The sequence below is a fragment of the Falco biarmicus genome, chromosome 7, assembly GCF_023638135.1.
Source record: "Falco biarmicus isolate bFalBia1 chromosome 7, bFalBia1.pri, whole genome shotgun sequence".
In the NCBI taxonomy this organism is placed as follows: domain Eukaryota; kingdom Metazoa; phylum Chordata; class Aves; order Falconiformes; family Falconidae; genus Falco; species Falco biarmicus.
The window spans coordinates 56,800,132-56,813,321 of record NC_079294.1 but is presented as its reverse complement, the minus strand read 5'-3'; the positions used below and the strand labels follow the sequence as shown (position 1 = coordinate 56,813,321).

Here is a 13,190-nt window from a genome sequence, read left to right as displayed (position 1 = left end):
ACAGCCCTCCTGCCCCTGCAAGCTGCTGGCAGTTTGCCCCTTGATTAGCAGGTAGCCATCAAATCTGGTGACTGCCTCTGCTGACAGCATAGATCAGGGCAGGAGTTTGCCCGCTGACCCACGGTGCGGGGAAGGCTTGGCAGCCCCAAGCACGGCCATTATCCTTTTGAGGGAACTGGGGTGGCATAGGTGGGAGGAACTGCAGAGGGTTTCCCGCAAGGTCTCACCAAACACCGTGACATGCCACTCACCTGCCCGGCAGCAGAGCAGCAGCCATCCCCAGCAGCTCTAACTGCTCCCCTCTGGCCAAGCTCTGTTTCAGGGTCAGCAGGGCATGGCTGGCGTCCTGATAACTATGGCTCCTTCAGAAAAAATCCCAGCTCTCAGAGGCACAGGTGGCAGGGGGCTGCTTTCACAAAAAGGTCAGCAGGTGCATTGATAAGGAGCAGCCCCTACAGATGCTCACGATGCCCTTTAGCTCTACTTGCTGCTGCCGCTCTAGATCTCAGCAGGTATTTTCGTCTCTCACCTGCTGCGTTTCTACCCCACCACTGAATGCGCCAGCTGCAGCCAAGTCAAGGATTTCACTAACATAATAAACTTTTCCACTTGCCTTCCTTGTTCCAGCATTCAAGCCCATGGCTTCTCAACAAGGGAAACTTCAGAACTGTGTTAAACAAACCCCATGTGCTTCTGCCCTTATTGATAAGCAATATGCTTGCTTATGACTTGCACAGAGCATTCTGCAGCTCAGCAGCACCCAAACCAGCAAACTAGGACCAGAGAGGTTCCTGCCACGCCACCAGCTGGGCACGTCTGCTGCCAGCTGGGCCTCCAAGCCACCACCACCATCCGGACACACCTGGCTGCTCCCAGTCCCTCCACACGCGCCTCCTCCACTCCCTCAGCATCCTCTCGCTGCCCCGTGCGCATCCCGCGCCCAACGCTTTGCACAGGCCTGGAAAAGAGCATTGCCACCGCAAGCTGGGAAGGCTGGAGTCACCCCGGGGGGCCGGCACGAGCCCTGCAGGTGGCCATCCCCTGCGGCCATGATGGCCGAGCGCTTTCCCGGTGGCAGACCCAGTTCAGCCCAGCGGCAGAGGGTGCACGCTGAGCCCGACCGAGGTATTTTGGTGTAAGCACTCTTCCCGCAGCAAAAAGGGCTCTGGCTGTGGTCAGGTTTCCCTGTTGACAGTAGCTGTGCTTACTCCTAAATAAAAGCCAAGCACGCCGCCTCACTGGGGACAGCTAGGAGGCTGCGGGCACCCGAAGGCTTACGGTGACCTTGGGAGGAGACAGCGCTGGCCGGGGACCCCATGCCAGCCCCATCCAGACCAACCAATGCTGCTCAAACCTGACGACACCCGTCACTGCATGCAATGAACAGCTTTACGGTCCCCAGCAGCCACACAAGGGCACCACAGCGGTGCAAGGTCAAAGGCATAAGGTCTCTGCACAGGGGGAAACCACCACTGCGAGGCTTTCAGAAGTTAAGCTAGACAGAAGAACTGTCAGCAGCGGGGAAAAGGGCAGCTGTTGGTCCTGCCAGTAAAAACAAAAAAGGAGAAATCAGCCCACCACCGCTTCCGATCGGATGTGACAGCTCCGTCTGAGGTCCTCGGAAAACCCAGCCTGTGTTGCAAGCGCAGCAGGAGACCCAGGAGCTCCCAAGCGAGGGGAAGTGGAGAGCCCCGGCTCCAGGGCTGCGGGAGGGGGACCCCCAGAAAGCTGCCCCCACTTCTGCTCTTCCCCTCAGCCAGCACCACGCCTCGGGAAGGAGCCCAGGTCCCGGTTCTGTGGGTGCCACAGCCCCGTTAACACCGCTGTCCCTGGCAGTCCTCCCCGAGCCGGGGGTGGGTTTCTCAAAGAAAACCAGAGACAGTTTCCTATGGCTTGGGAAGGGCAGAGCAGGCGTCAGGCAGCCCGCTCCCAAACACAGCACAGCGTTCCCACCCGGCCCCGCACGCCTCTGGAAATCACACAGCTTTTGTGGAATTCAGTCCCTTCACAAAAACAACAAACCAAAAACAACAGAAAGCCCTTCCACAGGCTTGCAGCAATATTTTGTCTGTAAATAATCTAGAGAGCAAGGTCACATTCCCAAGTGGAAGCGGAGCGGGGCGGGCGGGCAGGGCAGCGGGGGCTGTGGGGGCTGCGGGGCCGGGGGTTGCAGCCGGGTGAGGGGCAGCAGGAACAGGGGGCTGGGGGACGGGGCTGAGCAGAAAGGGGCTCTGGGGGTAAGAGGCAAGAGGGACTTCACCTTGCAGCAACACCTCCATCCCCGCGGGCGCTGGCGGGACGCGTGCCGGGGCAGCGGGGGCCATCCTGCCCGGGCTCTCCCTGTGGGCACAGCGGTGCCAGCCCTGGCGCCAGCTCCGCTCGTGCCAGAGACGTGCAAGTCCGTGCTTTCCTGGGTGGCTGCTGGCCGGTGGCAGCGCCTGTGGCCACCTGCCAGGCCAGGGCGCCCGCCTTCGCCCTGCCGAGGGGCAGCTCCGCCGCAGGCAGATGCCAAGCTCCCTGGCCGGCCGTGCCAGCTCCGGCAGTTCAAAGCCGTCCGCCGGCAGCCGGGGCAGCGGGAGCGCCATGGGAAACCACCCACAGCCCCGGATCAAACACAGAGCAGATGGCAGAACAAACAGCACCGGGATTTCTGTTTCACATAATCTTTCGCCCTACTCGCTCCCACGTTTAACCTTTCCTCCCATGGAGCGGACCTTCCTTTGGAAAAAGCACCCAGGAATGCTGGAAGGGTTTCGGAGCGGCAGGTGGTGTTCTCCTCTGAACATCACCAAGGGCAATACACAAGACTGCAGAAGAGGTTTGGGTTTTTTTTCCTTTAAAAGACTCAGGCTAGTTTTGTGCTATTTCATGTGCTTTTCGAAAGACTTTATGAGAAATTAATTTTTTTTCTTTTTCTAGACCCAGGGAAGGGCAACACTGCTATGGCAGATGGGACTGCCAGCCAGGCTACTGCAGGTACTAGTTCTTCAGAGCATGTAAGGGCCAGGGGGGGGAAAAAAAAATAAAAAGAAACAAAATTACCCCCCTGCATATATTTTACAGACTTCTGACGTTAAGTCAGAAACAGGGGTTTCTGTGGAGTTTGGCTTCCAAGCCACTTACAGCCCGGCTGACCACGCAGGGCCGGGTCCCACCCGCAGCCAGCAGCAGCTGTGCCACAGCCCGGCGCCCTGTCCCAAAGGGCATCATCCAGCCCGGTGGTGCCACCCCGCTGGGAGATGGGATGGGGCACAACCCGGGCAGGGATCCAGCCCCCTCAGCAGGGCTGGCACCTTGCTGGACCACGTCCCATGCGCTGCTTGAAAACGCCACCATCCAGCTTGTATATGAAACGCTCAAGGAACATCACTTGCAGGCTCCCAGTATATTTAGGTTCAACACTTAAAGCTTGTCTATACTGCAGCACCCACCGTGCGGGTGCTGGCACCAGGAAACCAACGTTTGCCCTGTGTGCCAAGTACCATCAGCTCTCAGCTGCCGCTGGTCTCGTCACAACCATTTTACAACGTTAATTTACACCCGACCAGTGGAATTCATTCTTGCTCATGCACCGTAATCACTAGAAAGTTATCTAACCACTCCCCACCCAGCACAACACCCATATGGCCACTCCTTCACTCCTCCTGCTTGGCACCAAGAGGCGGCGTGGCGGTGCTGCCGGGGGCAGGATGATACTGGGTGCATCCCGGCAGGGCCACGCTTCCAGCAGGCAGGCTGCTGGCACCTCAGGGAGCGTGTCCTCTCTCTCTGGAAAGGTGGGAAAGCCCCGGGCCAGCCAGGGCACAAAGCAGCCGCATCCAGCTGGAGGGTCCAGCCTACATGCCAGGAGGTCTGGTACTGAGTGACTCTGCTGCCAGCTCCCGGAGAGACAGGGGTTAGCGCTGCCCTGCCTGTCCTGCTCCGACTCCTCACCAGAGCCATGTGGCTCTGCCTGTATTTTAGGGGTTTCCAATGGGCTCATCATAAAGCTTCATGATTAACTCTTAGAAATGAACTACACCAGTCTGGGGTTCTTCTAAAGATGCTAAAAGCTACAAGGAAGAAGCCAACTAGCCTGTTAGCTCAGCACACTACAGACAGCGCTTTCTCTCTAGCACTCTGACGAAGCCAAGCATTTCTGCGCTTTTACTATTCCGTATTACAAATTAGAAGCGCCAGCAGGAGCGCCTGGCTTTGGTGTCACCCTGCAGAGCAGGCTGCCCATAGCACAGCTCTAGCTCCCAGTGCTCCCCAAGGTGCCAACACAGCGTGGACACCTTCCCCAATGGTTCAGGCTGAACCCAGCCATCACTCCCCTCAGACCCTGCTGGGTATAAGCCACATCTGATTTAAAAAAAATAGAAGGAAAAAAAGAAAAAAAGACTACCCAAAAGCTGTACGCAGGGTGTGGGGTTCCTGTTGTTACTCACCATGTGCTGAGCTGTTCAGAGACTAACAAAAGAGCAGGTTGGGTCAAACACAGGAACTCCCTCAAGTGAACTGTTGTCACAGGTCAGAATCATTAAAGAGATTAAATCCAGAGAGCACAAACTCTCTGCAGTGCCTACAGCGGCTCTCAGCACATGGGCTTTTCTAATTCCCTGCACTGCGGTGTCTACAGGACATCACAGATCCCAGTCGCCCTGATACCCGGCATGGTCCCCTACTGAATTAAACCAGCCATTTTAAAAGGTTTAATCCTTAACTAACAGGAATATGTAACACACGTCAGCTCTGACACAAAATGGGTGCACATCCAGAAACCACGCGCCTGCCAATTGGCGAGTATCTGTTACGGGCTGCGGTGCTAGAAACTTCTCGCAGGCTGGGCAGAAACAAACGGCCTGTTTGAAAGGAGCCCTCTCCAACAAAGAAAGCCAGGTCCTATCTTCCTCATCTCATTTGAATAAAACAAATAGACCAAGCCCAGGCAGAGAAAAAAAACCCAACGAAACAACCTTGTTAGCTCAGCACAGAGCTGATTTTTAAACTTCCTACTGACTTCAGGTACATCAGGATTGTGGCTTGTTATTTAACTCTGTTGTCATTTAAGAACTTCAGTTTGCGACAGGATCATTGTTGAAAGTTTCAAGGTAACATCCTTAAGTGCCCCCAGTAACAGCAGTGTTTATGAAGGAATGACACTGACCCTGAACTGGACAGTGAGGCATCCCCCTGTGGTGCCCGCTCTCCCTGCACTGCATCGCCTCCCTGCAAGGACCACCTGGCACGAATCCGGTGCAGAACCAGCCAGAGAAACAGAAGTGAAACTCAGCAGTTTGCTATCCTTATCCAAACTGAATGAGCATGAGAAGTGAAATTAAATGCCACACTCTTGATCATTTTTCTTTCCAGTGATTCTCTGCAGGGGGTCCTGGCTGCCCAATTAGTAAATCAATTGTATCAGGGCTCTCCTGCCCTAGCCGGGCACAGGTACCATGCTGCACCCCCTCGTGATGGCAGCACGCGTGGGCAGAAAAGGACGCGGCACCAGCACCGATTCCTCCAATGAGACATGCCAGACCAGATTTTTTGCATACCACAGCAAAGCAGCTCACAAACTGCCATATAACACCATTCTGCAACTCACATTTTTTGAGCTCTAACAGCGTCTCATTTTTTCCAAGCCAAAAAGAAACCCACTGGCTACTTCAACGCTCTTGAGAAGCCCAATGAATAGATTGCTTTTTCCTTTAATGAGAAGGCAGCTGGGCTCCCGCAACAGTGCTGCAGCCCGTGGTTACAATGGATGCCCCTGCAGAAGGGAGCTGCGTGGGGAGCAGGTGCAGCCCCAGCAGATAACGCTAACGGCTCATCAGACCATTGCAGACACCGCTGGGAGCTGGGAACGCTGCCTCCCCCGCCACGCAGCCCTGGCAAAGGCCTCCGCGCTCAGCGGCAGTGCGAGCAGCCGGGTGATGGATGCAGCCCGACGAGCACCGCAACTGCTCTCCCCCTCCCTTGGCTGCAGGACCCTGCCCCGCACATGGGTGTCTCGACCAGTACCGGCTCCTGCAGGGCTGCGGCAGGGCGCACACCATCACCGCGTGCCAGCGGTTAGCCAGGATAATGCCGTGGCATCCCCGCGCCAGGAGCACGCCAGCTGAAAGCCGTCGGGAGGATGAGGCGCAGCCTTGTACTCAACCGCCTACACTCCTTTGGCATTTAGAGAAAGAAACAGCAGCGCCTTGCTTCCCTTTTCTGAGGCAGAAAAGAGGATGAGCACATGTTTTCAATTGAAATACCGGGCTTCATTGAGACAAACTGTCAGGCTGAAACTGGGGAAAAAAGAAATCATGAAAAAAAAAAATAAAATTGGAAGACTCATGCAAGCATCAGCTGGTCCAAACCGCCGTGAAATCAAGGGGGCTTCAGTGGTTAAAGCCCTGGTTTTCAATCCTGCATCCTCACAGCCACGGAGTGCAGGTCAGGGAGCATGACTCAGGTTGGGATGGGACAGGATGGGTACCCCCCTGCGCAGGCTCCGGCAGCCAGGGATGTGCCCAGTGCTCTCAGGGTGGCCCAGCACGGCACCCTCGGGCACGGGCTCCCAGCGCAGACCGGAGCAGCTCGATTCCAGGCATCAGGAAGCTGCGGACAGCATTGCCGCTCCGCAGCCGAGCTGCTCGACACTCTCCCAAGCCCACCTTACATCTTTCGTAAGTACCCCTGGTTCTTCTAGCTCCTCAGAAACCTACCCCCAGCTTCTCCCAGGCCAAGGAAGAGGGGCAGCCACCTTCCAAGCTGCACCTTGTGAAGGGTCAGGTTTACGCTACAGGCTGACGTGACTTTATTTCAAGGACATTTCCAGACCGTTTTCTTCTCTTTTCCAGAGCATGCTGTAAAAACCAGTCTGACATCTCCTCCACTACTGATCTTGTGGGGCCTGCCCCATCAGGTTACACTGGAAATCAAGATACTGGTATTTCACCTTTGTTCTGCTCAGTAGTGCAGACGCAGTAAGATCCTGGGCAGGACATTTCCATGCAACATTTGACCTCTGTTTAGAGCATTTCTTGGCCTGTCATTTGCTATGCTTTCCAGCACACAACCTCCTAAGCATCTCATGTTTTAGAAACTACCTTCGCTTCCGAACGCCAGGCAGCTCGCTCCCACCATAGCCAGCGTTTCAGGCGCTGCAGCCCCGCAGCTGCCCAGGACTGGAGGCAGATGCCTGGGAGCATCCAGCTGCCGCAGAAGCTGGCGTCATCCCTGTGGGAACTTGAGAGAGGAACTGAGCATGACAGCCCCACTCCGTGGGCTCTTAATCCTTTTGCCGAGAGGAGCCAAGCTGGAGTTTAGAGAACTGGAAGTCAGAGAACAAGCAGACGTTTGTTCCAAGAGAGCAGCGCAAGGGGGAGGACCACCAGCTCCTTCCCACCTCTGCGGGACTTGCCATCCCTGAATGTCCCTTTTTGTCCTTCTCCCCGCATCTGGGGCCAGTCAGCACAACGCCGCCCTGTCCGGCATGGGGCCGCATGCCTCCCTCAGCACCCGGTGGCCAGCAGAAGGAGAAGCAGGGTGGCCGCTGCCAACCACAGCCAGGCTGAGCTGGCTGCCAGGCTGACCCTTCCCAAGGAGAAGCCTGCTGCCCGCTGGGGACTCTGCCCACGAAGGGACATACCCTCTGGAAGGGCAGAGTGGTGGGCAGCCGGGGGGAGGGGAGGCTGAACAGTGAGCTCGCACTGCTTCATGGGCATCAGAGCCGCAGAAACGTCTGCCTTTGAGGCAGGAGCACCAGACTCCTTTTTAAGAGTTAAGCCCATCACTCTCAAAAATTACAGCAAAAATTACAGCTGCTCAGCATTACTAATCTCGAGAACGCTGAACTCCCGTCACCTACTGCTCAGTCATCATCATGACTTGTATCAGACACTCCGGTATCAGTAGAAAAGCATGCATGTGTGAAAGAGAGAGGCAGCAGCAAGTCTTGGCAGAGAAGAAACAAGAGTTCTGTCACTCTCTACAAGCAGGAGCAGCTCTCGGAGGAGCATGTCTGTACCCAGCTAAGTCAGTAAAGTTTGGCAATTTTTGGCCTACAAAACCACCAGGTTATTTCCAGTTGCAGTGGTGAAGATGGGCCTTTTGGACTGGATTTTCCCCTCAGGTTGGCTTAGCCCTAGTGTTGACTGCAGGACTCCCCTGCAACAAAGACCAGGAGATCCCACTGCTTTGGTGCTGCACGGCTCCTCATGTCCAGCCAAAGCACCGTGAAGGCGAACACAAACTGATGCATCCAGGTACCACCAAAACACTCACTGTCCGAGTACCATCACCCATCCGATCAAATGAGCAGAAAGTTATGGGTTTTTTTTAAAATAAAAATACTTAACATTTATTCACCTTTGAAGTCACCATAGTAAAATTGTACACGCTATGAGTAACCCAGGAACGTTATTAAAAGCTACCAGAAACATAAGGCAATTTGTACAACCATCAAAAGAAATACACAGCATGTTGAAAATAGAGTGAAATATTACTCAAACAAGACAACGCTTGATACACACTAGAGTAACAAGAACCAGCATTAAGTTTTAAACAAAAATAAAGATGTCATGGCTACAAGTATTATACAGTGATAAATACTTCAAAAATATATTAAGATATATGGAAATTCTCGTTTTGTCAAGGAAATCCAGAGAAATTCCAGCCTCCACTGGATTTCAATATACCAATTAAGGTTTAATATTTAAATTCCTTTCCTTTCAGTAAGGACCAGTACTGCAGCCATTACCGTCCTGTATCAATACTTCTCTTCCTGTAGTGTCATGAAATCAGCCTTATGTTCTATTAAGCCCTAATGCCTCTCGCATCACAGGCACCAATTGCTCTAAATCAACCAACGAGTTGCCTTTCGGTAACAAGTGCTGTGCACCGCATTTGAAGCCATAAACCATGTTAAATCACAGTCAACGTTCGCGCACTTTACAGTATTAATGGAAGGCAGGTTTGAGGGCTTGCCTCCACCTAAATAAGAAGTCTCAAACAGAGGGTTTAGTAGCAAGTCCACTGTAACGTTTTCCTAGTATAACATCAAGCACTCAGAAGTTACAGTACATGAACCATGCTAAAGTTTAGGTTATACCTTCAAAAAGAAAGTCCAGAGGATGTTTTGGAGATGGAAGGTTTTGAACATGCACAAATGGTGGTTTAGTACACGTTTGTTTGTGCTGTTACTGGGTAGCGAGTAAAGCAGTTTATAGCCAAGGATTTGGTGAGACAATTTTCCGAGCCAGTTTAAAAATATAAACTTCTTCTTTTAGAGGATCTGTTCTATAGAAAATAGAGTGAAATCTGGTAAATTGTCAGGTTTTTGAGAGTACTTTCCCATGGCAAGATCCATCCACCAGCCTACCGCACCACCAAGAGAAAAGCCAATCCTGCTATTCCGAACCCCGCTGCGGCCATGATTGCATTGCTTATGGTGCTGCTCTGGTCGGCCGGCTGGGAGCCGTGTCTGCCGAAGAAGCGACAGAAGCCATCCTAGAAAAGCAAGAGAAAGGACATTGAGTTGCTCAGCTTACAATGAACCAGGTTTCTTTTATCAGGTCTTTGACCATAGTTCGGGTCACACTCCCAGCATGCCTGTCAGCTGCAGATGTATCTAATTTAATCTTGAAAGCCTAAGCCCGCTGCCTTGGGCACACAGAAACGCTTTGCCAGAGCTGCTGCACGAGGCGGCCGAAAGCAGCAGCTCCAAGCGTTGGGACACTTCGCTCCGCCGACGGTCGCAGACTTGCTGCCACGCTGCTCGGCGTGCCGTTACGTGCCAGTCACCCCTATTAGCCACGCTTGTGATGGGAGCTGCCAGCATTGTTCCCCCTCATCCAAGCTTCAGAAAACATGTGAAACACAGGATATGCAAGTTTCCGTGGGACAGCCAGGAGCCGGAGGCCGGCCCGGGTGGGTGGGTGGGTGTGGGGCTGGCGGCACATGGCCGGGTGGGCACCGCACGGAGCCCAGAGCGTGTGCCGCGATCAGCGGCGTGGCTCCAGATGGTCGCCTTTGAACTCTGCTCCGCAGATGTCTATGTAAACAAGTTATACTCTTAATTTCTTCCGGAACTTTGATCCTTATGCTTCAATTTGTGCGAACAGGCGCAGGGATTTTGCCAAGCCCGCCGTGCCGTGCGGACAGGCTCGTGATCACTGGAAAACCCAGGTCCCTGGAAAAGCCAACGAAACCTGCAGCTTCCCCGGCCCCCCCCCCCCTATTTTTGTCCTGACAGCAAATATTCCACTAGGACCGAAAACGGGAAAGCGCAGCACCGCGGGACGGCTCGGGCAGGGCCACAGCGCCGGGCGGGATGCGCAGCCCCGGCCCCCAGCGCAGCCCAGGGCAGGGACCCGCGGCCGCCCCGGCAGCCCCCGCCCCGGCGGCACGGCCCGCGCCTGCCCCCCGCCCCCGCCGGCCCCAGCACACGCGGCGGCCCCGCGGCACCGGCCCCCGGGGAAGGCCCGGGCCGCTCCACGGACCCCGCGGGCTGCGGCTGGCCGGGAGACGGCCCGGCGCCCGCCGCGGCTCGGGGGCTGCGGGCGGCCCAAGCCGGCTGCCGGCGGGCGCTGCCCCGAGTCCCCGGCAGGCGGCCCGGCGCGGCCCCTCTCCCGGCGGCGCGGACCCCGTCCCCCCACCCCGCCGCAGCGCCCCCCGGGCAGTGCCGCGGCTCGGGCCGGGCCCCCCGGCACCACCCCGGGCCGGCTGCCGGCTCCCCCCGCCCTCGGCCTCCCCGGGCCGCGCCCCCCGACCCGCCGCCCGTCCCCGCTCACCCATCCGCCGTGCGCCTCCAGCCACTCGCCCCGCTCCTCGGCCAGGTAGGCGGCCAGCGCGGCGGCCAGGCAGCGCGGCCCGTCGCCGCAGCCCCGCTCGGCCAGCGCGGCGGCCAGCGTGCCGGCGAAGACCACCAGCGCCAGCAGCCGGCCCCAGCTGAGGCCGCCGTCGGCCTCCAGCTGCGCCGCCACCCGCGCCAGCAGCGCCGCCGCCTCCCGCGGCTCGGCCCGCGCCAGCGGCGCGCAGGAGCGGAAGAAGGGCCGCTCCCGCCGCTCCAGCTCGGCCGCCGCCCGCCGCAGCGTGGCCGCCGTGGGGCTGGGGGGCAGCGCGGCGCCGCCGCCCCGGTGCTGGAAGTAGTCCTCCAGCAGCAGCGCCGTCTCCTCCTTCAGCGAGCCCGGCATGGCGGCGGCCCACGGCGGCTACGGCCCCGCAGCAGCAGCTGCCGCGACTAAGAGGCGGGGCGGCCCCTCCGCCCGGCCCGGCCCGGCCCAGCCCAGCCCGGCCCGGCCCGCCCCGGGACGCCGGGAGCGCTCCCCTCCTCCGGGGCGGGGCCGGGCGCGGGGAGCGGGGAGCGGGGCCGGGCCGGGCCGGGGGGAGGCGGCGCTGCGGCCCTCGCGGTCTGGCCGCGCTGCCGGGGGCGGTGGGTGCCCCTGCGCGGCCGGCGGCGGCCCCGGCTGCTGCACCGTGCGGTGCCCGCCCTGTCCCGGCGCGGCGGGCTGACCCGCGTCCTTGGCACGGCCGGGGCGCCGGGTGTGCTTGGGCTGCGGCGCCCGTGCGCTGCGTGTGTGCCCGGCACGTGCAGCGGCATCTGCTCATTGATGGGTGCGGGCAAAATGCAGGATCAGACCTTGATGGTGCGAGGGCTGGGCCCTCCGGCAGTGCTGGCGTGAAGCGAAATGGCCGAGAAGGCCGCTGGCACAGCACCCCGCACCACCCCCGCCCGGCATGTCCCTGCAGCCCAGCCGCCAGCGCCGTGGGCTGCCATCAGCTCCCGCCGATACCACCCCGAGGTGCGTGGGGGGCCTCACACAGCTACACCCGCCGCCTGCTCCCTGCCCCCCTGCCCAGCGCTGGCTCGCGGGTGAGGACCAGGCGATGGCCTGGCACGAACCGTGGTCCTGACTGTGTTGTCACCATGCTGGCACTGCTGCGGCTGCTTGGGATGGGTGCTTGCTCCCGCCTCGCATCACACAACGGGCTCAAGGTGCCCACCATGCCGGCACGGGGCCACTCAGCTCCACTTTGCCTTGATGGAGTGTCAGCTCTCCATCTCCATTTTATGTCCCCATTAGAACATCTAAAAATAGATGGCTGGAGTAAATCCTATTGCAACTTCTCAGATCACTATCGAGAATTGGCCGGACCTCTCAGAGTCATTCCCAAGGCAAATTTAGCTTTACATCCCCATATTTGGCTTTTGTTTTGTTTTCCAAGCGGGGAAAACCAGTCTGTGTTTATGTGCTGGAGCGGTAGCTGGAATTATATCTTTACTTCTCACCAGTGCTTTACACACATGCTTTTTTAACTAGTTTTTCTTAACGATTGTTAATCCTGGAGCAGGAATTTCCTATTGCATTCCTCACAGCAGGAGAGCAAGAGGGAGAGGCTGCTCTTTTTCCAGCAGTATCCTTTTCCACCCTTCCTGTTTATATAGCATTTTTGTTTAACAGGACGGAGCTGTCTGATAGTGACTTTGCCCAGCTATAGCTCCCTCGCGCTCCATACGTTTAACCTGGTTATAGCCCGCTTGTGCAACCTTCCAGGGCTGCTTTTCCTTCACCTCCTGTCCGGAGCTGCGGAGCGGGTCAGGAAGGTAGGATGGTGCTGGGGCCCTGGGATGTGGTGCTGCTGCTTCGCTGCCACACCCGGAGCTGCACGGCTGCTCCCTGAGGCTGGGCCACGCTGGGGAAAGGATGAGATGCAGGTTAAAACCTCTCCTGCAGCAAAGCCACAGAGGTGTTTCCGAGACACAAACAGCTTGGCAGACCAAAGCGGGGAGGGGGGGTGTGTCTCCAAACACTGGCTTTTCCAAAGCCTCCCTGGCCAGCCCTTAGTGGGTCAGAAATACAACGGACACTTCAATGCCCTGTTCCTCTGTCTTCCTTTGTATGATGGGAAGTTGAGGCCCACCTGGCTCACGGCTTTCACCGTTACATCTAGGAACAAAAAGGGGATTTTCTCAGGTGCCAAGTCCACGCGGCCCAATTTACGAATCCACCGGCAGTGGCCTTGGAGGGCAGGAACCACAGGATTTCTCCCTGCAAGAACAGAAGTGCAAGATGCGGCGTCAGCCTCATTCTCACTGGAACTGCTGATGGTTTGGGCACTGATGTCACTCAGAACAAGCTGGCTCAGCACTTTCCCCAGCCCCTCAGAGGAAACGAAATGAAACAATGTGCCTCAATTAAGGAGGTGCTTTTTCA

General features: G+C 57.2%; 1 protein-coding gene across 1 annotated transcript; it reads right to left on the bottom strand.

Annotated features, from left to right (window-relative positions):
• Positions 1-8,306: 8,306 nt before the first annotated feature.
• BCL2L10 (BCL2 like 10) lies at positions 8,307-11,271 on the bottom strand. The gene is made up of 2 exons (XM_056345903.1): positions 10,767-11,271; positions 8,307-9,483 (listed from the first exon to the last, which is right to left on the bottom strand). The coding sequence occupies exons 1-2, from the start codon at positions 11,166-11,168 to the stop codon at positions 9,352-9,354; spliced, it is 534 nt and encodes a 177-aa protein (XP_056201878.1). The 5' UTR covers positions 11,169-11,271; the 3' UTR covers positions 8,307-9,351.
• Positions 11,272-13,190: the final 1,919 nt, after the last annotated feature.